At 39.5% G+C, this 25,035-nt stretch overlaps 1 protein-coding gene across 1 annotated transcript in view; it reads left to right on the plus strand.

Moving 5' to 3' along the window:
* Window positions 1-1,051: 1,051 nt before the first annotated feature.
* The window catches only part of rtn4r (reticulon 4 receptor), a 45,319-nt gene continuing 21,335 nt past the window's right edge, over window positions 1,052-25,035 (plus strand). Inside the window, exon 1 of the mRNA XM_040050732.1 lies at window positions 1,052-1,758. Coding sequence (XP_039906666.1) covers window positions 1,737-1,758 — 22 coding nt within the window. The 5' untranslated portion in view covers window positions 1,052-1,736. The remainder of the gene's footprint in view (window positions 1,759-25,035) is intronic.

Genomic DNA, 25,035 nt, shown 5'->3' on the forward strand with positions numbered 1-25,035 from the left:
ATCAACGTTAATTCCAGAATTTCTTATTGAAAACTAAATATAAGAAATGTACCTTCCACTTTAATTTCAACAGCTTCTCTGCCTGTGCTTACAAATACATTGCCAGTGTGATTGCTTGCTGTATCTAAGGCGAGGTGGGAGACATCATCTCGAGATGAGGCTTCTCTTTCTCTTTCTGTGATGCTGAAAATCAATTTTTGTGTCTGTCGGTAGGGGGCGTGTGATACCTATAGATAATAGCCCGCTGCTGCTTCTTCAATCCTCCAGGGTTTCAGCAAAACCCATCAAAGGTGCAGGCCAAAGACAAGGTGAATTGGTCTTCGAGCCAATCAGCGTTAACAGTGCAGTAGTTAAGTAGTTTAATCCTTTCGTAAAAATAAAGGTTATCACATCCGATACACTGAAAAGGAATTCATAATATTGGATTCCGTTGAAAGTATAAACGCATGAAAAAATATTTTAATTGGGTTTTCAATAGACATTTTCACCTAGCACAGTTTTGTTTTCATTGTTCTTTTTCTTTAAACAAAAGAAAACATTTCCAGAAGTAGTTAAGGGTCTCAGGTTAGCCTCAGGATTACAAATGTTATTGTAACGGTTCAGTTAACCAAGTAGAACTGAGATCTTTGTTTCTCACGGCTTTAACAACTACACCTACGTCAGGACAGCCAAACTGTGAAGTCCCCAGGAGGAAGCTTGGGTCTCTGCAGGAAGCCTGGCTCTCAGCCTGTCTTTTGGGGGTGTTTTCGTATGCATGTGCGTGCCTGGCCATGTCCGATCCAAATAGATTCGCCTCACGTCACCTTCCTACCCACCACCAGCCCACCACCCCTGCACATAAAACATTCATTAGAGCACAGCCTAGCACTGTAAGAAATGTCTCTCCAAATAAGTCATTAAGTATCAGATTCACTCTTTGATTCTAGGAATGACACCAGTTACCTAAAATTATGATTATTATTGTTATTTTCAGTTCAGTTTTGTTTGTGTCCAGTATTTTCTATAAATAGCCTCGGACATAAAATCCAGTCTTTCTTTTATCTGCCATGATTAATAGCCCATGCACTCAGAATTAGGAGGGATATTTTTTGCAGCGTGATACAGACCCATAAAACATTCATCTTCGAATTCTCTCTCTCCCTCTTTCTGTCTCTTTCCGCCAAACGCCCCTTGCCGCCCCGCCCTCCCTTTCCACCTCTCCGTGGTAAACGCACACTGGCGCGCACCAGTGCGACCGACAACCGTGCTCATACCACACACTTTTTTTCAGTGTACTTGGGAAATACAGAGGGGCAAGTAATCAGACTGGATATCTGCTGCGATTTCAAAAGATGGATTCAATACTCGGTTTTCGCCTGTGCCGTTGATTCTCCACTTCTGCGTTAACACTTTGAGCTCTTCTCCCGAGCTGTTTGCGCGTCCTATATTTGGGGAGGTGTCGACTGGTGCGTCGAGTCTACTGATCCCAAATTGGATGTTTATTGCTGACTGTTTTTGAATCTCTCGTCCACATGACTGAGCCAGGGTGCAGCTGGAGACGTGGCTCCCCACTCGGGAAGACCTACGGCTAAAGTTTGAAGGGTGCAGGGGTGCTTTAGTCTGCCTGTTTCCCGTCTTGCACTGGATTTGCAATAACCCATAAATTGCAATAATTAGCGGATTTCCTATCTATCTCCGTATACGTGGGATTCATTCTCGGAATTATAAAGCCTCTGGATTTCACTTTCATCTGAATCATGAAGACCGTTATTATTGATGGTGAGTACACATCAGACAGCTGGACACCTTTGTAAAGTTTTCACATATATCAGACAGTAGGATCCCGCTGGGTTACTGCGCACTGATAAAATCCACAACGGTGCAGTGTCACCGCTCTGTGGAGGACAGACAGAAAGATAAATCAGGTGTCCTAATTGGAGTTGACTCCGTTCAACACCCCCGAGGTTTGATTAAAATAAGGTATGGCTATCAGCATGACAATAAAAAAAGAATCGAAAGAAATCGAAAAATAAAGCCTTTATATACAATCAAATATAATTTTATTGTTGGAACGGAAGAAAAAAAAAAAAACTAGAAACAGAAGTGTCGGCTGTAAACGACCTTGAATCAGTGGCTCTTAATTGAGTCGTAATTCGGATCTTATCTTGTGCGTGTCTTGCTTTCCCTTTTTGTATGCGTGTGTCAGTGAGAGTGCGCACGAGAGAGCGAGAGGCCGTGTACTGTTTGCAGTGGTCAATATGCTCTGCATGATATCGCAACTTAAACCGGGCATCCGCTTCTGCCCGTCTGGACGCTGTGGGCTGAGCGTTTGATGAAGTCTGCAGATGGTCCGCTTGGCGGCCCAGTAATACCGCTTCATTCCCCAGCTCCTTGGCTTATAATTGGTGTTTTGGTGGCATCGTCCCACTCAGGGTGCCGCCAAAGTGACAGGAAATTGGGCCTTGTAGCTTTCATGACTGGACTTGGAGCTATTCTAATGAGGGCAAGAATGCTTTCTCAATTCCGCCAGAAATGGTTAAGAATTTAATTTCTTGTCAGTTGTTTGTGTGCGTGTTTGTGTGCGTGAGGACACTCACGGAGAGCTAGAGGGAGGGTGGGAAAGGAAGGAGGATGCAGCACCTGGCGTGTCATTGTGTCTCTTCCTGCACCTGACTGTAACCCTGCGTTTTTTGTTTTTTTGTGGCTTTTTTTGTTTGTTTGTTTTGTTTTAGTGATCTAGTCATGTTTACTGCAGTGCAGAGTGTATAACACAGATATGACATGTGCTGTTTGGTCAGCAGCACCGAGGCTGTAACATCCACTTGGTTCAAATAAGATATTGTGGAAAATCTTAATTTCCACATTGCCCCACCCGTGCAAAGACTGCCCCAGCACTGTCACATGCATACACCACTGCCACAGTGCTTATGCAACATGCTGTACACACTCCATCTTCCTCATGTTCATGACTTGGCTAAAACTGCAGGAATAGGGTAAGAAAGCTGCAGATTATTGTGGGGATACAGAATAACTTTGCTTTTCACAAGTAGCAAAATCAAAGAGGCACATCTGCTTGTGCATTCTCTTTGATATGTCACAGGGTGATGCAAATTCAAGTGCACACCCCTTCATTGGCACAGAATGGCTCTGGGTCCCTCAGACCCTACAGGCAACTTTTCATTACCCAACTGCTGGCATGATTTAGCACCAGGCGTCTGACACACACCTATGTCTGATTTGTATTCATTTTTTTTTTTTCTGCTGCAATTATAATTGGTATCCATCTCTCAGGCTCCTGATTTGGCTGAGAAAATATGGCCTGCCTTTTCTTGTGTTTAAAGTGTCACAATGAGGAGGGACTTTAATTTACACTCTTTTTCACCCAGTCAGCATATGATCAAATGCCTCTGTGGGAAAGCTGTTGCTCGGGGGTGCCGTCGCTCCCTGTCTACTGCCAGGCAAAGCCAATGAAGCCCAAATGAATGGATAAAACCATTATAGTGGAACTGAACGCTTTCTCTTTGAAACCACTACACATTTAGGGCATTTTTTTTCCCAATTAGTTAACTCTGTTATTTTTTGGCAATGCCTCGCCAAAAGCTCTGCCCCATTTTCAAAAATAGGCCACAAGATGCATCATCTGAGGTGGCAAGATGATTGTTCTGAATGCATTAAGCTATGAGAAAATGGTGCTAATAAAAGAAAACAAATAAACAATAAAAAAAACAAAGCTGATTTGCATTTCAGCATTAGGGGAATCCAACCTCATGATATAAACTGACAATAAGGCAAAGCATCTTCCGCACCCTGAAAGGGAATGTGAAATTGATCCATCTTTGTGTTTGTATGGATGTTTATACAAGCGCAGGGGGAGGGCTGGAAGAGATAATGTGTGTGTGGGTGTAGTGTTCAGTTAGTTTATGGGGAGGTCTGGAGAAAGGAGAGGAAGTTAAGAAAATGAAATAAATGTTTTTGGGTTTTTTTTTTTTTGGTTTCTTTCATAATGTACTGTATGGATGGCGTGGCAAGTGAGAGAAAAATGATTAGGGATGTTATTTTGAATGCTGTTTACATCCGTGTGAGTTATAGAGTTACAGGTTTGTTTGGTTTTTGTCATATTAGTCATTCACGGTCAGCAATGAAACCAAACAACACTGTTGTTCTCTTGAGGTATTAAATGAGAAATATGCAAAATCACAATACACCCTCTGGTTACATTACTGGTCCACTTTGCTAGTATTGGGTTCTACCCCCTTTTTTTCTTAACAACTTAAGCAGGATGTAGATTCAGCAAGGTGGTGGAAACAGCCACCAGAGATTTTTGGTTGATATTGAATTGATAGCGTCATCCATTTGGTGCAGATTTGTCAGCTGCTCCATGATACAGATGTCCCGTTTCACCGCTTTCCAAAGATGCTCATTGAATTGAGATGTTGTTTTTAAAGGCCATTTAAGTTAATTTAACTCACTATCGTGTTTAAGAAACTAGTTTGAGATGATTTAAACTTTGTGACACGATGTGTTATCCTGCTGGTCTCCAGAAGGGTACTCTGTAGTCATAAAAGGACAGACGTGGTAAGCAACAATACTCAGGTAGGCTGTGGCATTCAAATGATGTTCATGCCCAAAATGGGAAAACATGACACCACCACTATGACAGGTTGGACCCGTGCTTAATGCCAAATCCTGATTCAATGATCTAGATGTCACAGGAGAAATCAAGGCAGTGTTTTTCCCGTCTTTTATTGACCAAATTTAGAGATACAGTCAAAAGTCTCAGATTCCTCTTCTTGGCTAACAGGAGTGGTACCTGGTGTGATCTTCTGCTGCTATAGCCCAGTGTGTTCCAAAGTTCAGAGTCTTGTGCATTCAGCGACGCTCTTCTGTATACCTTGGTTGTAATGAGTGGTTATTTGAGTTATTGTTACTTTCCTATCAATTAGAACCAGTCTGGCCATTCTGACCTCTCACATCAACATGGTGTTTTTGTCAAGATAGCTGCTGCTCACTAGATATTTGTTCTATTTTACAGACTATTCACTATTTACTCCTAGAGATGTTAATATGGGAAAATCTCATTAGATTAGTAATTTCTAAAATATTCAGATTTATATTTATTCAATATTCTTATTTTGATGTTTTGATGATACACCGGTCCAGAATCTCTCATTTTCGTTCTTTCAGTTGAGATGTGGTGACTGGGATGACCCATAGACAGGGATGATAAGTTAATTCAAACCACTGTAATAGAATGTCCCCCAACAGCATAAAAGAGCCAACTACCCCCTCACTGTAGGCGTGAAACATTGAAGGTTTTTTTCCTTGAATTCCTCACCTGTCAGAACAGGAGTCAGAACAGTGATGATAGATCAAGTTTTCATGAATATCTCCACGTCTACAAAATGTTTATGCTCGAAAAGGAGTAGGATGAAGTTTACACTTTTCCTGTTCCTACACCCTTATTTCAAATTCCATTATTTACAAATCAATATTCAGAATTCAACATTATACGATCCATACATTTTAACTATATACAATTCTACACTCATATATAATACACACATGAAAGCAATTTAAGCTTGTAAACCAAAACAACAGCAAACTACATTTTTACATAAACTAAGCATAACTGGCAAAATCTGAGCTCCTTCAAAAGAATCTCACAAAGCTCAGAGATTTTGCCATAATGATGATAATGATGCATGCAAGAAGTCACTGATTTACCTCAAGTGAAGGAGGTAAACAGGAGGTGTTCTTGCCACTTATTTCACATAGTGACCTCGGGATTGCCACTGCACACAGGGTTTGTGGTTAAATACACTGGTGTCACCCATTTAGTGGTTCATGGTTCTATGTATTTTGGTTGCAACCTTTAGTTTCATCACAAACGAATGTTTCATTCAAAGTAAATGAAATTTCAACATTCACCTGTTCAGCCAGATGCATATTTAAATGTCTTAGCAAAATATACTGTTAACTTTTTAATAATAGGTATTTAAATCATGTTGAAAAGACTTTTAATCTCTCTAATTATGACTAAAATTGAGTTGTTCTCTTCATGTAACGCACTACTGGGTGATGTAATGACATCTTTGGCAGAGTTGTTGAATTAAAATAATAACAAGATTTCATATCCAATTATACATTTCTATACGATCTGAGTTTGTGAAACGTTATAATAGATCAATTTTATCATCCAGTTTCTCAACGTCAAAGGATAAAGATGTCAAAGTTTTATGCTATGGAGCTCGGTTGTATTAATGCCTTAGTTACAGTGACAGATTCCAGCAGGCTATCTGAAAGTGGATCTGCGATGTTCACTGCATCCTGATGAGCTTGCTCCTTGAGGGGCTTCTTTTAATTGGCCGCGCCCTTCAAGTAGATCTGCATTTGTTTATACAGTACATGCACACACACATTCAGACTCCCACTGATGCGCACACGGGCATGCTGGCCTAAGATATCCTTGGAACCATCCGCTCTAGGTTATCCCAGTCTCACAGCCTTTCACTTCTAATCAGAAAGACAGAGAAACTAAGTGGATAAATGAGCAAAATTCTATTTGTTTATACAGAGGAAGCTAAGGGGCAAAAATATAAAAAAGCAGTTGAAATGAAATACACTATTCCCCCAGATTACCAGTTCTTAATCCTCTCTGTGGGTTATTATTGTACTGTCAGAATATTTGGAGAGAGAACCAGCAGGAGAAATGCTGCAGTTTTTAACCCCTACTCCCTACAAGTCTTTTTTTTTCACATAACAAAAAATAAATTAAAGTGTTGGCCCTTGTCTTGAAGATGGTGTGGGGGAAGAAGGAGGGCCAAATGAATTAATGTTATGCGTGTACTAGGTGTTGACGCAGGTGGAGTCTTTATGAAGGGATTTAGTTACATCTTTTTACAAAAAATAGAAATCCACTTTGACACCGTATTATAATCCTTTCAAGGTGCCTACGCATAACAGAGCAGATCACACCTTCCACTTTTACTTTACACAACACTTTATAAAATGACAAGTGAAATTTGCACACAATATTCAGTTGTGTTGACCCAGCAGTGATACATACTGATGGGAACTCTTTTTTCCTGAAGATTATATGGATGAAGGTCCTAGTATGCACAAACTGAGCTGCCTAACTTGTTGAACACAGTGCCCATCTCACTCTGCTGCAGTGTCATCTTTCATTCTGTGGTGTCACAGTTGTTCTCGCTGCATCTTTGGAACACACAGTGCCCACTTTTCTGTTTGTGTACTGATGAAAGTTGCACGGATGCGCTAATCCTATTGCAGATGCGAAAGGGTGCGATGAGCTGCTTGAACGTCAGTGACGCTGATTATACCACAATGGGGAGGCTGACTGATGGCCTAGTAAATTGTTAATTAGACAGAGCAGAAGCCGCTCTTAAATTAGACGCATGAATGGAGCCGTTGTCAGCCTTATAAGTCAACCCTGCTCTGCTCCTTTTCTTGCAGGCTACAGTGACATTCAGATAAAGCAGCTGGTTGATCCAAGATGTGAGCAGTGTAAGGGGAAGGGTTAGCATAACAGATCAACACCATAGTGCATATATAGCTAGAATCAGGGTTTTCAGGTTCAGTTTTTGAATATCGTGGTTTTGAGCTGTAAAAATAACTACAAGGATTGGAGATATAATTAAAAACATGATAAATCCTATGGTGAGTGATTCCTGCATGCACAGGTATTGCTAAATGACAAATTCCAGCTCCTATAGATCAACAGCTGAGAGCTTAATTGCTGCAGAAAAGGAGTTCTATCAGTAGGTATCTTTAGTAAAAACAAACCGACATATAATTAGCAATATTGTGCTTGCATATATGATATGCAATCTGCACACATTCATTACTGGCTGATGTGCATATTCTACAGCAGGGCTATAAAATGTAAATGTAAACTCAGTTTTACGATGTAAAAGTTTTAGAGAGAGAGGAGGAACTTCCGATTTCTTTTATCCTGAAAGAATAGATACATTCTTATTTATCACCATATTCATTTCACAAGCGAGGTCCTTAAATTACCCCTCGTCATCCTGATCGAGTCAGCCTGTGTTTGTTATTAGATTGCAAACTTAACAGATGGGAGCTGGTGTTTTGATGCAGTCTTACTGAATGTCTGGTACCACATTGTTGAGATGCTTAAGCCAGCGGGGTCACCTTTCTCTCCCTTTATGCATTGTTGGATTTTGTTCTTCCTTTATTTATCTTCATTCAAAGCAAAGTTCTTAACAATCTCTCCAGGGTGTTGTATGTGAAGGACACATACTTTATGTTGAAGACTGCATATATTAGCTTTCTAAGGTGTTTTTTAGCAGTAAATACACACCTTGAGTTGACAGATAGATAGATAGATAGATAGATAGATAGATAGATAGATAGATAGATAGATAGATAGATAGATACTTCTGTTTGAGATAGTGGTAGAACAAAGGCTTTCAGAAATTCTGTGACATATTGTTCTTTACCTTATATTGCAAAACCTTCACAACAGCAATGCGTCTGCCTGTGAGCTTGGTAGTTCACCACTGAAATATGTATGGGGAGCCCTTCAAAAGAAATAGGTCATTACTCCCCGACTCAGGGAAAATTGATCTGTTATAGATGTGAAAGCTCATTCTGTAGGTGCTAAACATATATAATGTATACCTGTTCTGGCAGCTTTATACAAGAATTCCACAGTTTGTTTGTTTTTTTCGCGTCTGATAACTTTCTTTCATACACAAATCGGTGTCCTCAATGTCTGGTGGGAGTGAAAGGATTTGTAGAGCAGGAAATGCATAATCCTGCAACTGCAGCAGAAGGAAAGAGTTACTAAACATACTCACAAGCATAACAGTGGAATCAATGAAGATCCCACTCATCTGCTCCAAGAAGAGTACCCTATAACCTTCACTTAGAAAGAACAACACCACTCTTTATCTGCATGTAATTGAACAGGGCTGACCTCACAAAGCAAAACAAAGTATGATGGAGAGGCACCCCTCTCCAAGCTAAGATGTAAGGTCTGTGTTGAAGAATGTTGACAAAGATTTAGGTTTTGCTCTCAAGTCATTTTAAGTCCAAAGTAGATTATTCTTATTAAAATGCAAATCTTACAAGTGTGCTTCACTTAATCTTTTGTTGTTTCGCATGTGTGCTGAATACATATACCTTCCTATTCCCTTACCTTACGTCTTTCTTTTACTTTTACTTTCCCCCACTTTTCTCGCAGTGTCTTGGTCATTCTTCTGTCTCTACCTCGATGTCTTTACCGCATACACACTGTGGTGTATATTTCTGTCTTCACTCTCAGGTGTAAATGCTGATTATCTCGTGTAGATATCAGGCCATGGCAAATTAAATGTGACCGCAGCTGGCCTGCCAGGACATCCATTATAATGATATCTGTAATCTGCTGGGTTCAGGGGAAGCGGTGTCAAGGGGTTGGAAGATAGTGGGATGATGATGGAGGGGGATTCAGTATGGTTCCAATGGCTGGCAGGAAAATAGAGCACATGGATTTCCACCACTGATGAGGTTCAAATTGACCATATGTCATCCATGGGTTTTAAATCCTACGATCAGAATAGCATCCAAGCCTGTAAACACACCGTAAGCTGAGGTTGTGTACAGTATGTTGAATTCATTATACTCCTTTATTTTGTCTACTTGTACCATCTAATATATAAATAAATTGTGGTTTCAACCTTTAACTTTTGAATTTTCTGTCATATCGGTCAAGAGTGTATGGAGCTCTTTGTTTAACCAAGTGGTCCAAATCCTGATAATTTATTGGTTCCTTAGATTATATAAAATACAGCATAAAATCTGCATTCTCTGACAGTCAATAGGGAGCAATACCTAGGGCTGAAAAATAATCAAAAATGTATAAATATCTAAACGTAAACTTCCCTAATGACCTATGATCTCAATTTCTAATTTCAAGCTTAAGTTAATTCAACATGATGGTTATTTAGTAAATAGATGATAAAACAGGTTATGCCTTAGGGCAGCGGTCCCCAACCCCCGGGCCTCGGACCGGTACCGGTCCGTGAGTCGTTTGGTACCGGGCCGCGAGAGTTGAGGCTCAGGTGTGAAATGTATGGTTTTCAGGGTTTTTATCGGTTTTCAGCGTTATTTTGTTATCGTTTTTATCGTTAACTTTTTTTCCTGGGTCTTTTCACATATGTTATGAATAAATCTTCTTTTTTTTTTCCGGTACCGGTACTAGTTTTATTTTGTTGTATTTATCCACGACACCTTAAAGACCGGTCCGTGAAAATATTGTCGGGCATAAACCGGTCCGTGGCGCAAAAAAGGTTGGGGACAGCTGCCTTAGGGCATTTCCACTTTGTGACTGAAAAATTGGTAACATCACGAAATTGCCTAACTGGAGTCCAAAAATCAATTGCTTTAAGTAAGTAAATTCATTTTTATGTACATACCATTATTTATTCCAGTTAGAGCTGCTGATAAAATGAAAAAACAAACAAACAAAAAAACCCAAACAAGCAAATTTTTTGAAGATTTTAGGACCTGCAAATATTTTCTCTCTACTATATTATCAGTCGGTGAGTTTCCGAATGGAAATTTATCCATCTGAAGGTATTCCTGTTGATCATACTTGGGCACTGTGCAAAATTGAAATAACAGTATTTAAATCCCGCAGTGTTGCATTTTGACACAACTCTAAGTGTAGAATAGAGATTAGATAAGTGTTAAAAAAAAGCATGGAGTCCTTTGACATTGAGCATCAGACAGCACATAGCAAGAATTGATTTGATGAGCGAAACAGAGATATGTCACTTTTGCAGTCACATCAGCTTGGCTGGCTTTCCAAACCCTCTAATCTCAAATGGTGCCTGTTTTCACATGCCTGTACGTGTTCCCAGCAAAGCCTATCATCACAGCAATTATTCCGGGGGGAGAGATGAGAACTGCCAACACTCAATCTCCGAGCTGTAAACAAATTATGCCGAGGGGTCTTGATGATGGCTGTGTGAGAAACAAAATAGTCTAAAACCAATCTTGATGGTCCCACTGTGCCATCTTGGGTCTTCAACCAGCAAGAGTGTGCCATCGCTAGAAGGAAACTGGCTGGTTATAGCACTGCCTTCGGAGGTATGGTGTATCTGTGTGGCATTTTTTTTTTCACAATGTATTTTGCATCACTATCAGAAGTACAGCGCCCACTCCACTTGCTTGGATAATGAGTTTTGACAGATCAGTCCTTTCCTTTGTTAACATAAATCAAAGCTTGAAATTTGCACCTTGCACTTTCAAGAAGTAATTAATAGATATACAAATTGCCGTATGCGTCCTTAAACATAATTTATTTTGACACAATGGCAATGAGTCTGAGAAGGCTCACATCATTTTATAATTAGTTAAACAGGTGGTGCCTTATATTTTGATCTGTCACGTTTAAGCTCTTTTGTCATGTGGAATTTTCTGGTTTTCAATAAATCTTCCTGCGGTTTTGCTATAGGTAATTGACAAGTTATGTTTTCTCCCCCTCCAAAGCTCCCTAGGAAGGCATTAGCATATTGAGTTTCGTGCCTGACTATGAAGTGATTCCCACCATGCCTTTAAAAGGCATCGCATGAACAGGCAGCACATTATACCAAAGAGAAATATGAGACAAGAGAGAGAGCATGCTCTTCCTCCACTTTTTCTCTCAGCTCATACACACTTTAGCAATACAAGTTCAACACCTGCACACATACAGCACATACTTGCACGGACACATGTTTGCTGCTTGAATCCCCACTCCCGCCCCCATTACTTGCTGATTCATACAAGGTTTAGCAAACGGACCATATTTTCGGGAAGGGTGAGTGGTACATGTTACATTTACATTTCCCACAGTTAACTCTGGAGAAAAAGCCATGAAATAGTTTCACCTTCCTCTCCAAGTTAAAGACACCCGAGCCGTCCCGTGGTTTTTCCTTTGTTTATTGTTGTTTACTCTACCGTGACACAGAAATTAGAGCTGGAAACTCTATAGACTCCATCAGCAGTTCACAATCACTCAGGATTTATAATACTTGGCTACTGGAAATGCACAGAAATTAAAGTGCTGTAGTACTTTCCGAAAGTCAATATCACAGTTAAAATCTAATGTCAACAGCCCACAGTGTCACAAAATACATTATTGAGCAAGCTAAATACATTATTTCTAAGTGCATGCAGTGTTGTTGTTTTTTTTTAAAGCTTAAGAGTGGGACTTTTCCATTTCACACATTCATATTAATGAATGTTCTTTACATTTAAAGCATTGCACAATTAGTACACACAATGCTGATTGAGTCTGTCAGCACCAATAAATCACTAAAATTTCTCATGCTCAGTCTAAAAAAGAAAGTAACAGATAACAAAGACAAATGTGGGCTTTCCTCATTATAAAAACACTTTATTAGCATTTGTTTAGAACTCACACTGCCAGAAGGAGCAGAAGGGGGGGATAAAAAATTCCAAACTTTTAGGATGTCAAGATGCTTTTCAGGGTTTTCACTCACATTAACATGAAGAAAAAAAGAGATGTACTCTTAAGCAGGAATTATACTTTCCATGTCCGCGGGGGTCTGCTCAGGTCCTAGTTACATAAGTTTAGCCAACAGACAGTGCAAGGGTTTGTGTAGATTCCACGTGCCTGCCTTTTTTTTTTTTGTGATCTCACTTACTTGAATTGCATTACAGTTCCCAGTTACACATGCTCCCTAGGCAGCTGACTTCCACCAGACACCAAAGAAGTATAACAGGAATGAATGCCTGGCTGTCGAGTTTTCACCTGTCCATGTCCAAAATGGAATATTATCTAGGCTTTGCGTCAAATGCAGTTATCCTTTCTGTAAATATATTCTTCTGGAAAACTGAGATGTTTTTTTACATTAAATGTAATGCACTACATTAGATAAAAATAACAGTGTGAATTAAAACAATGAATGCAACAACAGAATAAAGCTGTGAATAGTTTTCTATTGAAGTGTTTTAGTGGGGGGGAATCATAGCTATGTGCCCTCATAATAACATATGTCCTGCTACATTTGTGATTAGTTCCTTTGTGAGATTTTTTAGTCTCTCTTGCATTTAAAAAAAATAAATAAATAATTTGTCAGTTCATGTAAATTACTCTTCATACTTCATACTAGCAGCTTTTTATTATCGCACAGGAAACTAGGTATTTAGCTTTGGTCTTCCAGGTTTTATGTTGAGCCTATCCCAGCTACCATAGGGCGAGAGTTAGGGTATTCCCTGGACTTTTTGCCAGTATGCATGCATAGCTAACACAGACAGTCACAAATACAGCCCACATGTACAGCCAATTTAGAATCACCAATGAATATAACCCCACTAACTGCCTGTCTTTTTAAATTTGGGAGGAAACCAGAGTTCCTGGAAAGAACCCACATACACACAGGGGGAATTAAATTTCAATTCAGTTCAGTTTTACTTATATAGCGCCAAATCACAACAACACTTGCCTCAAGGCGCTTTATATTGTAAGGTAAAGGCCCTACAATAATACCAAACAAGCATACTCCACACAGAAAGGCCCCGGCCAAATGATGCATTCTAACTCAGAATCATCTTGTTGTGCTGCGCTAATCATCGTACTGCCCAATAGAAGTAATCTGAACACTTTTTATTCATATAGCACAAATTCAAGTTAACTCAGGGCATTTTGAAGCATTATAATACTTTACATAATTATAAAGGAACCCAACTATTCCCTTTGAGCAAGCTCTTGACAACAGATTAATAAGTAGAGACCTCCATCAGACCAAGACTGAGGTAGGGTGGCCATCTATCTTGATTGGCGGGGTAAGGGGAAAGCAAAGAGAGAAATGATGAGCATAAGCAAATTATTAAAAAATCAAATAGTTACCATCCCCAGATTGGGGAGGCCTATAACTGCAGATTAGAAACATGCAGCTTCAGAGCCAGACACACTTACAGAAAAGTACAAGGAGACAGAGGAAAGCACTACAGAAGAGTTAATAACATGCAATAGTGGCGATTAAGGGTTTTTATATAGGTTCAATAAGAAAGATCTATTCTGTCATATCTATCTCCATTCCTTTTTGTAATATTGACCATTTTTGCTGCTGTTTTTTAACTCCCATTTTTCCATTTAAATGAGGTTGAATTAACCTCATTGAAAATGTCAACATTATACCAGGTATTGAACAATCTATCTGCCCTTGTTCTCTCAGCCCATCAGCTAGGCCCTAGTCTCTGTTAAATTCATTGTTATCTGTCGTGCTCCCTTTCGAGCCATCTGTCGTGCAACCTTGCTGTAGTGTTGAGAAGATACATTTCATAGTATGTTCTTTTCTTCCCAGTCATCTTACGCAGCTATATTTTTGGTAAACCAGAGATATTTGAGGAAAACACTGGGGCATCTATCTACTAAACTCTTGAATACTGGAGTATTACTTCAGATCAATGTCTTCAGCAGCTAGTAGTTAGTATTATTAATCTAGCTCGTAGTCTGCATTGTCAGTTCTCAGTTCATTCTCAGATTCTGTCAATTCTCCAGTCCTGCAAGAGCCCAGCAGTTGTGTTGAACTTGCTCAGAGTTCCCAAACTAGGTTTCTTAGCATCAAAGAAGACTGAAAAATTCACCCCAGCCAAAGCACAAATGCCAAAGTATGAACCACCCAACCCTACCCTACCCTTGCCCTTCCACCAGTAAAGCTGGAATGGCACCATCTCTCTACGCTGTAATGGCATCTGCCCCACTCATCTGGTGATTCTTATGTATGATGTATGATTTCTAAAACATTTCAATAATAAAGGGCTTTCTGTCTTATCTTTCAATGTTATCATTTTTAAACTCTATCTCAGACCTTTTATCGCCATTTAATCACAGTTTGTCCAAATCTTAGTTTATCAGTATTCAGGCTGCTCCATCAGAATCGGTGCTGCTACTTTAGCAGCTACACAGGAAATGTTATCCTAATCTCTTAAACATCTGGGTCACTGCTGGTCATCTGTTGCTAACATTTCATGACTCCTGATTCTGATATCAGCCTCTAATCACAAGATCTTTCAGGTCTTAAGATTCTTGGGGTAAGATCAGCATATGTTTAGTTTATTGTTCACATTTGTCTATTTTCATCATATTTATTTTTGTTTGGTTCACCTGTTTCTCGCTGTCTTACAGTCCTTTAATGACAAACCAGTTACAGTCTCTCGTTCTTCTATCTGCTGACAACCTCTGGGCAAAGGCTGTCATTTCTTTTTCTCTGGCCTCTGACAGTCAATCAGAAAGCTTCATTTTTCACCCTCTGCCTCCTGACATCCTCTAACCAATCAATGGCCTCTTTTCTAGCCTCCAATGGCCACCAGCCAATTAAAGGCTCTAATTTCTCGCTTTCTTTGACCTTAAACAGCCTCTGGATGATCAAAGGCTCTATTTTTTTTCTTTCTGGTTTCCAACATCTTCAAGCCAATCAAATGCCCTCATTCTCTCTCTGGCTTCTTTTCAATCAAAGGCTCTTATTTCGTTCTTTCTCTGTCCTCCAATGACTGCCAACCAATCAGAAGCCTACGTTCTTCCACTCTCTCTCTCTTTCTTTAGCAGCCTCTAGCCAATCAACGACTCCCAGTCCTCTGCCTGTGACCTAGTCAGCTAGCCTTCTTTGCAAGATTTCATCTTCGCTGTCTTTAATCTATTTCTGACTTCTTCTCTCATCATAATTGTAACTGTTCTTTATCTGTCATTTTTCTTGACTTTGCCTGTTTCATATCTTTTCTACTCTGGAGATGAGATTTCCATGCTATGTTAAGACTGCCCCTGCTGTTCTCTTTTAGGTCCCGTTATAATCCCCTACCTTCTTCTGGGATTGTACACTATGATCTATCAAATTGTCAGTAATACTTAAAATTTTGAATCTTCACATTTTTGCTGTTAATATTGCTCTTTTATTCCAAATGAGCCCCCTTTGCTGAAATTAAGTTTTTATGTATCTTAATTGAGGAAGACCTGTACTCTCACATATGTCTTTGTCATATCTACAATGCTTCATGGCTTTTTCTCCAATATATCTCTTTTCCCACAAATTTGAATTGGGCTTTAAATTTTAATGTCACTACTTGTATCCAAAAAACAAATCTATCTGTGAGCTCTGAGCCAATCAGCCCCTACTCCCACTCAATGCTCCTCCTCATTTCCACCTTATCAATTGTCAAATGTGCGCTGTCCAAGTCTCCATCAGCCATCTGCTTACTCTGCTCCACCACCCCCGTTTGTTTTACTCTCGGGGTTCCAGTCTCCATTGCCTGTCTTCATCTGGGATTTGACTGCAGGATGTCACTTCTCATTGAAGTATAAAATTTTGCATGCTCATATTTTTAAGCGAGGAAGGGAGGTGGGAAACAAGTTATGAGTAAATGTAAATGAACAGCCAAATTTAATGTAGGGACACTACTCCCTTAAAGACTCATAAACAGGTAAGAGAGCAAGTATACGTTCATAAATTCTTTGGAGGTCAATTGTAGCATCACAGCATTTCCTGATGACAAATTCTATCCACACACAACATTATCATAGAGCACATTTTATTTCAAAAGCTATAGCATCATGCATTAGAAACCATAAACAGCCATTAGCTTTTTCCAGTGTGAAAGCACTGCACCTCACCACTGGCTAGGCAAGGCATTACTCAGCAAATGGAAACTGGAGACTGGAAACTTTATTGCAGATGAGTGGATGAAAGGAGAAATAGTTTACTGACATGAACTTTATGGGGCTCTTTTCTTCAAGGCTGCCTCGTTTACTGAATCTGTAGGGTTTTTACAGGGAAGAGCTTTCATTGGGCAAATATTGTCAAGCAAAGCTGAAATTATGTTGACATGTTTGAGTTGGCAGTGTTACTTTAGATATCTTTCTCTCTTGAAATACTGAAAATATAGGCTCTTATTAGGTTTTGTTCAATTCTTACACTTCTGCTAAACGACCTGTTTTTTGTCTTTCACATCATTCCAAGGATATGTTTACTTAATAATTACATGAAGATAGCTCCTTTTTTTCCTCTTGATAACAGACCCTTTCAATGTTTCATCTGCTCCAGTAAAAACTTCCACATTGTGTAAGTGACATTGAAACAGCTCTTCTGCAATGATTTCTCTGCCAGTACAGGAACACACTAATTGTCGTTTTCATATCAGTTCAGTGATTGAGCGCTGTCAGTATGTGATTTTTTTTGACCTTACAATGGGTTTATCCAGCCCACTGACATTACTATGCAAACTATCCTCCTGTGCACCACCTTCTCAGTGAGATAAAGTTGGAGCCGTGCATACTGGGACTATATTACATTATCGACTCCTTATCCACTTAACAGGAGAATCAACTCCGTTTACAACTAATTAAAGTCATTAAAGGGGGCACACAATAATGCATTTTTGCTCAGATAACAGAAGTACGGGTGGCAGTGGCAGCTGGGCTCATTCTACCAGCAGGTCAAAATGAGAACAATTGACTGCATATTAAAGTCGCAGTGTGACATGTTTGAGACAAGTGAAGATGGTGAATTCGGTACAAAGTGCTGATATGGGTGTCATCAAAACTGTAACTGATTGCTTCTCTACTTAGCACCTTTTAGCTCAAAAGCCCTATGTTAGGATCCATTAAAGAGATTCTATATCTGTAAAGAAACAGCATTAAATGTTTTGCCAATCACAGTATAAGATTTGTGGCTCGCTGTGTAACGTCAGTGTTAGTTAGTTTCCAAGCATTAGCAGACATACTTTTTGAACACTCAGATACTACTGCTGCTTTTGTAGCAGTACTTTAGAGCACGAATAGCTCTTGGGACAAATTATAGGTTACATCATTAACATTTACATAAAAATGCTTGGCAAGTTTTACCATGCATTATATGTTTCTACTTTATAACATTTTCATTATCTACAATTCTAATGGAGGCTTATGCAGGTTAAATGCACGAAAGGCTTGCATAATAGCTTTGACTGTCCACAGACAGATGCTACTTTTCAGACATTACAGCAGCCTATGGGCAAAAAGTGTTCCATATAACCTACTTTAAATATACAGTACATATTCCCATCATAAAAAACTGTGGTGAAGGTCAACATTTTTTAAGATCCAGTGGGAAAGGTAGAGTATGTATTACATACATTACATAGGTAAATATTCAGCGTCCAGATGTCGATTAAAAAGACGAAACAAAGCCTGGTTTCTAACATAAGGAGCAAGATGAAAGGAGAGGCTTTAAGAGTTCCTCCACCTAAGGTAAGCTGTTACAAAGCTGAGTCTGCAGTTATCTCATATCCACTGTGCTCAATACAGGAAGAGAGGAAAGGGAAGAGAAAATAAGGGCTCGGCATTCTGTTGCCAGATTGACTCCATCTTCAAAGAGATATTAACATAGCACCAGTTTCCTTTTATCATCCTTTAATTTCAGTGATGCCAACCCAAATTAACATGACTGAAGCTCAAAATATCACAAACACAAACGATGGAGAGTAAGATTAGGAATAACAAAGAGAAAGGTATGCATTTTGAAGACAGTGATCTGCCTGCCAAACAGTGTCTTACTCCATCACTGAGCAATCATAGGTCATATTGTCTGAAATTCTTCATTTCGTTGACCTAGTCATGTCAAATGATGTTTCTATGATGACATATGAACTATTATTGGGCAAATACATTTGTATTAGTAAATTCCAGAGGTTCTAGTTTTTTTTTTAAATAGGATACCCTGGTGACAGTACTGTTTTATTGGTGAGGAAAATGTGCTACAAAAACACTCCAAGTAACTGCTGTAATGACTGTTTTCCATGTCGGGGACATAGACTACAGTCTTGCAGCTGTTCTCTACACAGTTTGTTGAAAAATTATCTTCTGATGAGGCAATGTTTCATTCCAAATGTGGTGTGGAAATTAAAAAAGAATTAAGCAACTTGTTTGGAATACCAAATAGAGATTTTAAAGAAAATTGAAATAAATCAGTGCAGGCTTCCTATAGGCTGCTTAGATCAGTGGAGAAAAGGAAATACTTTATTCTGCATCAACTTTCATTTCACATGAAAACATGTCTGCGAGACAAACAATCTCACTATCACTCCCACTCCTTATATATTTAATTGGCCTTATGTGTCTTGGAAAATGTCCTTGAACATTCTGCTCTGTTTGCATCTCAAAACTTGCCGTAAATTTTAAACATGTCATCTCAGCAGGACCAATTGTCCTCCTTCCTTCACTGCGGAGCTACCCAGCAGCATAATGTTAGAGATCGAGTGCTACAGCAGCTTCCTAAGCCTCTCAAAAGAAGATTTCGGCTGCTCTTTCCCCATGCTACATTGCTGTCGCAGACATTGCATGTTTAAGATAAAAACAGGGAATAGAGGATCTTGGAAGATGATGTAGTAGGGCTGGCAATGGCACAGAAGATCAGACTGCAGTGGAGAAGTCTGGGAACTGAGTAAGACAGAGTGAGGAAAAGCATGCATACTAATATAGCCCTCAGCATTCTTGTCTCTCTTTCACTACTTTGCATAGAGGTCTTTACTTCAACTTTATATTTCATGGCTTTCATTTAATGATGCCTCCTACACTATATTCCTCCTTTTGTATAACTTCGCCACTGAAGCAGTCATGAATCACAGAGCTGAGGCTTTTTTCCATTCTATGTCATCAATATGTCATCCTAATTCATATACAACTACCTATACCATAGTGTCAACCTGACAGAGATGTTGGTACTGCATAGAAGTAATTTACCTGAGGTATAATGTGGGTAATAACTGACACAGCATATTGGCTAGGGTAATTAACTAAGAAATGATGGTAGTCACAAGATAAATGACAGCGTGTCTGTGGTATTTCTATTATTAGTTGCATACTGTACTAGAGTGACAGTCTGAGAATGTGCTTAGCGTGGCTTATCTATCTGAGAAATGATGATGAAAGCAGATGAAAGTGATGGACGCTGGGTTCTCTGTGAGATTGAAGGACAATGATGTAAAGTTCAAATGCTCCTATGGTCATATATAGGCTTAGAATTTTTAGATAGTCTAGTTTTTTTAGTAATGCCAATATTATCCACCCAGCCATTTTTAGCCACACTGGGACTAAAATGAGATTCCCAGACCTCCCTGTCCCCAGGTACCTCCTCCTCCAGTTCTTCCAGGGGAATACTAAGGCCTTCCAACACTAGAAAAAGTAAGTTGAGCATGCATTGTATTATGTGTCCAACTAGAAGTTGGACACATAATACATCACTTAAGATGTATCCAATAGGCTTTATGGTCAAATACTCGAACGACCATAGCTAACAGCTTTAAGTGTGGAGAAATATTGAAAGCGCTGTCTCTAGATGACTGCACTCCTTATCTTATCTCTAAGTTTGAGCCCAGACACTTACAGAGGAAGCTCATTTTTGATGCTTGTATCTATGATCTCATACTTTCTGTCACTAACAGCAGCCTGTGACCAAAGGTGAGGTTAGCAAAGCAAAGAAAACAGTAAACTGATTACTGTCATATGATGTTTCTATGATGCCATATGAACTATTGTTGGGCAAATACTTTGGTTTTAGTAAATTCCAGAGGTTCTAGTTTTTTTTAATAGGATACCCTGGTGACCATACTATTTTATTTGTTAGGAAAATGTGGTACAAAAACACTCCAAGTAACTGCTGTAATGACTGTTTTCCATGTCGGCGACAAAGACTACAGTCTTGCAGCTGTTCTTTACACAGTGTGTTGAATAATTATCTTCTGATGAGGCAATGTTTCATTCCAAATGTGGTGTGGAAATTAAAAAAGACTTAAGCAACTTGTTTGGAAGAGATTTTAAAGAAAATTGAAATACAGCTTTAAGTGTGGAAAAACATTGAAAGAGCTGTCTCTAGATGACTGCACTCCTTATCTTATCTCTAAGTTTGAGCCCAGACACTTTCAGAGGAAGCTCATTTTTTTACGCTTTTTACGATCTTTAATAGTAACATGTTAATACATATAATAATAATTTTGTAATTCATAATTTTTATTTCATAATTTTGTTTTTTAAACAGACAAAATGAATAAAAAAAATATATACACTTTTGTAGAGCCCACGGTGTCCTTTTTGGCGATTAACAGGTAAAAGCTGAACTATATAAATATAGTTCTGTTATTAAGGAAATATGCAGACTCTTCAAAAATTAGTTTATAATTAGTGTGCCATTGCTCATAATGGTTCATATGTTTCTAATTACTCAAATTCAGCCTGTAACAAATGTATTTTGAAAGCCAAGTAGAAATAATCCCGATGACAACATTTGTCAGTTTTCCTTAGAGTTTGGAGCAAAGCCAGTTCAACTGTTTGGACACGCTGAGTCGTTTCTCAATTTGGTATCAAATGCCCATCTGGAGGATAATCAACATCAAATTGTTAAGCATACACACAAAGTCCATAGACAAGATAACAGTAACATTTAATAATTTGCCTCGTTAACAATCAATTACTTTCACTTTCTTTAGCGATTCTTCAGTGTATATGATTTGTTATATTGCGTTCTAATGACTAATACGCTCTAGTAAAAGCAAAATTAGTGGAATGCACCTTTATGTTCAGAAGATTCACTTCTTTTTGACACACCTTTCAGGACTCACTGATGAGGAGTCCCATTAAGTATTAAGTATTCTCTTGGCTCTCGGAGGAGGCGGATGCACTTTTTCTCCTCTCCCTTATCTTCCCCGCTTATGTCCTTGTCTAGTCTCGTGTTTTTTTGTATTACTTCTCCCTGGAACACTCTCTCACAGTCTGTTTCTAAAACCTAAAGAGAATTATGGATTTGATCAACTGGTCTCTGAATGCTATTGACACCCTTTTCTCAACGAGAAGTCTGAGAGTGCCCTGGAGGGACTTTCCCTGCCGGATACACGATGGACGGGTGGCAGAGGATCGTGTGCCTGGCGGGACTGTCGATCGAGGATGCTGAAGATATCTACCTATTCGGAACCATGATAACAGGGTTCTTGCTGATCGGAGCTGGCTTGGCCCTGGCTTATCGGAGAATTAAGACAGCGGAACCGGCTGTTCAAACCCCCCCAAGGCTGCCCGCTGGGATTGAAACGATGGGACGAGGCACGACTTCTCAGAACGGGCTCGAAAGCAGAATGGTTAAGACCTTGGAGACGCTTACAGCTGCCGTGAATACTCAGAATAACACCTCTGAACATATATTGGGTTACATCAAGGAGAGGCCTGCTCAAAATAACACCCTTGAGCGAAAGTTGGATTACATCGTAGAACAGCTTTCTGCAGTCGTGAGGTCTCAGAATCGGCTCTCTGAGCAAAAGAATGAAAACACCACGGAACGCAAGTTTGATACCATCATAGGGAGGCTCGCGGTTCTCCAACGGGAGATTGAGAGACCAGTGTCGGAGTGTTAAAGAACAGCTTTGAAATTCTCATGAGTTGTTGCAAAAGAAAAATTACCATCATAATCCGGCTACCCCTTCGGCGCCAGCTGTGGGCTCAAGGCTGGAGCCGAACAAAAACTCCCTGATAACGACTGTGTTGAGTCTGTTCCTTCCCATTCCATGCAAGGCCACCTGGGTTGGCTGGAAGACTGTTTAGTTAGCCTGGCAGGGCGAAGGACACTGTCTCAGCTGAACTATGGACACGCACACACATACATATACTGATACTGATAAGCACTCACTGACGCATCACCCTCCCTACCCCGGATCCAACGCCACCTCCAACGCTTACCTCCCCTCTGATGTGGACATCGGGTCAGCTGGAGGCGCAGTCGAAGATTGCAGCGCTCCCAGATCAGATGTACACACTGGAACACTTTCCCATGTTGCCTGTCCGTGTTTATTGCGCTATGGTGTGTTGATATCTGTGCATTCCTGTATTATCCTTTTGTGTTACACATTTCAATGTTTTTTTTTCCTTGCTACCTAGCCTGACCTGTCTCCCCAATGTGATGTTTGTGTATTGTATGTACGGGTGGCAAGTTCTGTCATCTCGGTTGTGGGCAAAAGACCTGCAACTGACAAATAAAGGCTATCTCATCTCATCATCTCATCCCATTAAAGCACTGAGTAAAACAGCAGTACTGTACTATGTTTACTTGTAACTTTCATATTAAAATGCTTTGTAGAAAGAAATCCAGCCTGTGAAAGAAGGATGGTATTTTTGAAATGATTACAGTGTGACAAGATTTAACTTGACTTGTTTAGGGAAAACAAGCAGAATCCAAATGGCAGTACTTAACTATTTGGTTTGATGTTGGATAGAAAATGTCAAAATATGGCCCTGAAAAAGAAAGTAAGTCAGAAGATGGCATGATATCTCAGGCTAAATATGTTCACACCACCAACACACAGTTCCAGAGTTTCCCAACATCATAAGACAGGCTTTTACGTCACTCACAGGCACATATTCAGATTTGGTTGACATGCGTAGTCAACAGGTGCAAGAACGCAACAGCTGCTGCTTGCCTGCAATGATGCTGCCCTGGGGAGTTCACTGCCAGAGCTGGTTTGGGTTCATCACACATGCTTTTTTTCCCCCTTTCTTTTCTTTTTTTTTTAACCAACTGTAGAAGCCATGATTTAAAAAAGGGAAAGCAATAGTTCTGTGAGATGTGGTAAGTGAACTGATCTTTTGTTACTTTCATTTATTATTCAGGAATCTACGTGACATTTGTTTCCCAAAGGCATGAGCAGATATTGGTTTTTATAAGTGAAAAAAACCCAACTGAAATAAAAGAGTTAATGGCAGAATTCAGCTGATTTTTGGTTTTCAGTAGCAATGGAAAACCCAAACATTAACACCTCTTAACCTCCTCAAATAAGACAGATGGATATGTTCTCCACTTAGCTCCTTTGGTGCCTATTTAAGAAGCCGCCAGTCTGTGCTCTCTGTTTCATCTGAGCCACGGAGGGACAATGGCTATTCGAGTTCAAATGATTGATGTGGTCTCATCTCTCAGACTGTCACACGCTCCTGATGAGTAGATACTTTATCGACTTCATATTGGGGAGTGTGTCTAGTCTTACTCTTTTAAAGACCAGAATCCAAATGGTGACCTCAACCCTGATCTTCAAAGCGTTGATTTAAGTGTAATGTCCCATCAGATAAGTTCTCTTTGTAAGAGAACATAGTGTTGAGGATAAGGTAGAAACCATAAGAAATAGTCCTGTGCTCTGTACAAGACCACTGACAGAAAAAGAGATACTAGCGTTTGAATAATAGCATTAGCTAAGGTGACAAGATTGCACTGATATTTGCTTTTGATGTGGCATCTTATTTTCTTTTTTGCTCCTTTCTGCTGCAAAATATATCTTGGTCAGCTTACACTGAGCAGCAAGCTTCTTATAGAAATTGCTTTCTTCTTCTATGCACATATGAAAAAGCCAAAGTAGAAGCTATTTCAAACACAAACAGGCCTGATATTACATTTAAATATACAAGAGGATTTCCTGCTGTTGTTTGCTTATCCTTGCTTTGTGCTTCAGTTTAGGAAAAAAAAAATTAAAATTGTAATCCACAAAGTCTCTCTTTCCTTGCAATAAGGTGATGGCTTTGCATTTTCACTCTTAAGCTCTGTCGGCTGTATCAGAGAGTGGCCTCTACAGAGGAAATTGTACAAACCCATGTAACAGCCCACTTCGCTTATAAAGGGCAGGTGCTTATCTTGTCCGTATAAGATCCTGGTCAGCCTCGTCTGTTGTACAGAAAATAAGTCATAACCTGCATGTTCAGCTCTGTGTCAACCAACCATCTCTAGGCTGGCGCAAGCTCTCAAGTGGAAAGAAAAGAAAAGAAAAAAAAAACGGAGGGAAAAATGTGGAAAAATCATTAAATGCAGTGCTTTTTAATATGAGTATCATTTTTTTCTTTTGGTGGCTTTCTCTCCCTTTTGTATCACGTACAGCGTGAAACAGTTATAGTTGAGACAACCAGTTTATTCCAGTAAGTGATGCAGAAAATACTTCGACAACAAAAAGACTAAAACTTGAAGGAGCAAGGCAGCAATCAGCAACTTTTGATCAGGCTTGATTAAGAATTTTGCTACAATGTGCTGCCAA

This window comes from Simochromis diagramma, unplaced genomic scaffold, assembly GCF_900408965.1.
Source record: "Simochromis diagramma unplaced genomic scaffold, fSimDia1.1 OVJJ01000131.1, whole genome shotgun sequence".
Classification (NCBI taxonomy): domain Eukaryota; kingdom Metazoa; phylum Chordata; class Actinopteri; order Cichliformes; family Cichlidae; genus Simochromis; species Simochromis diagramma.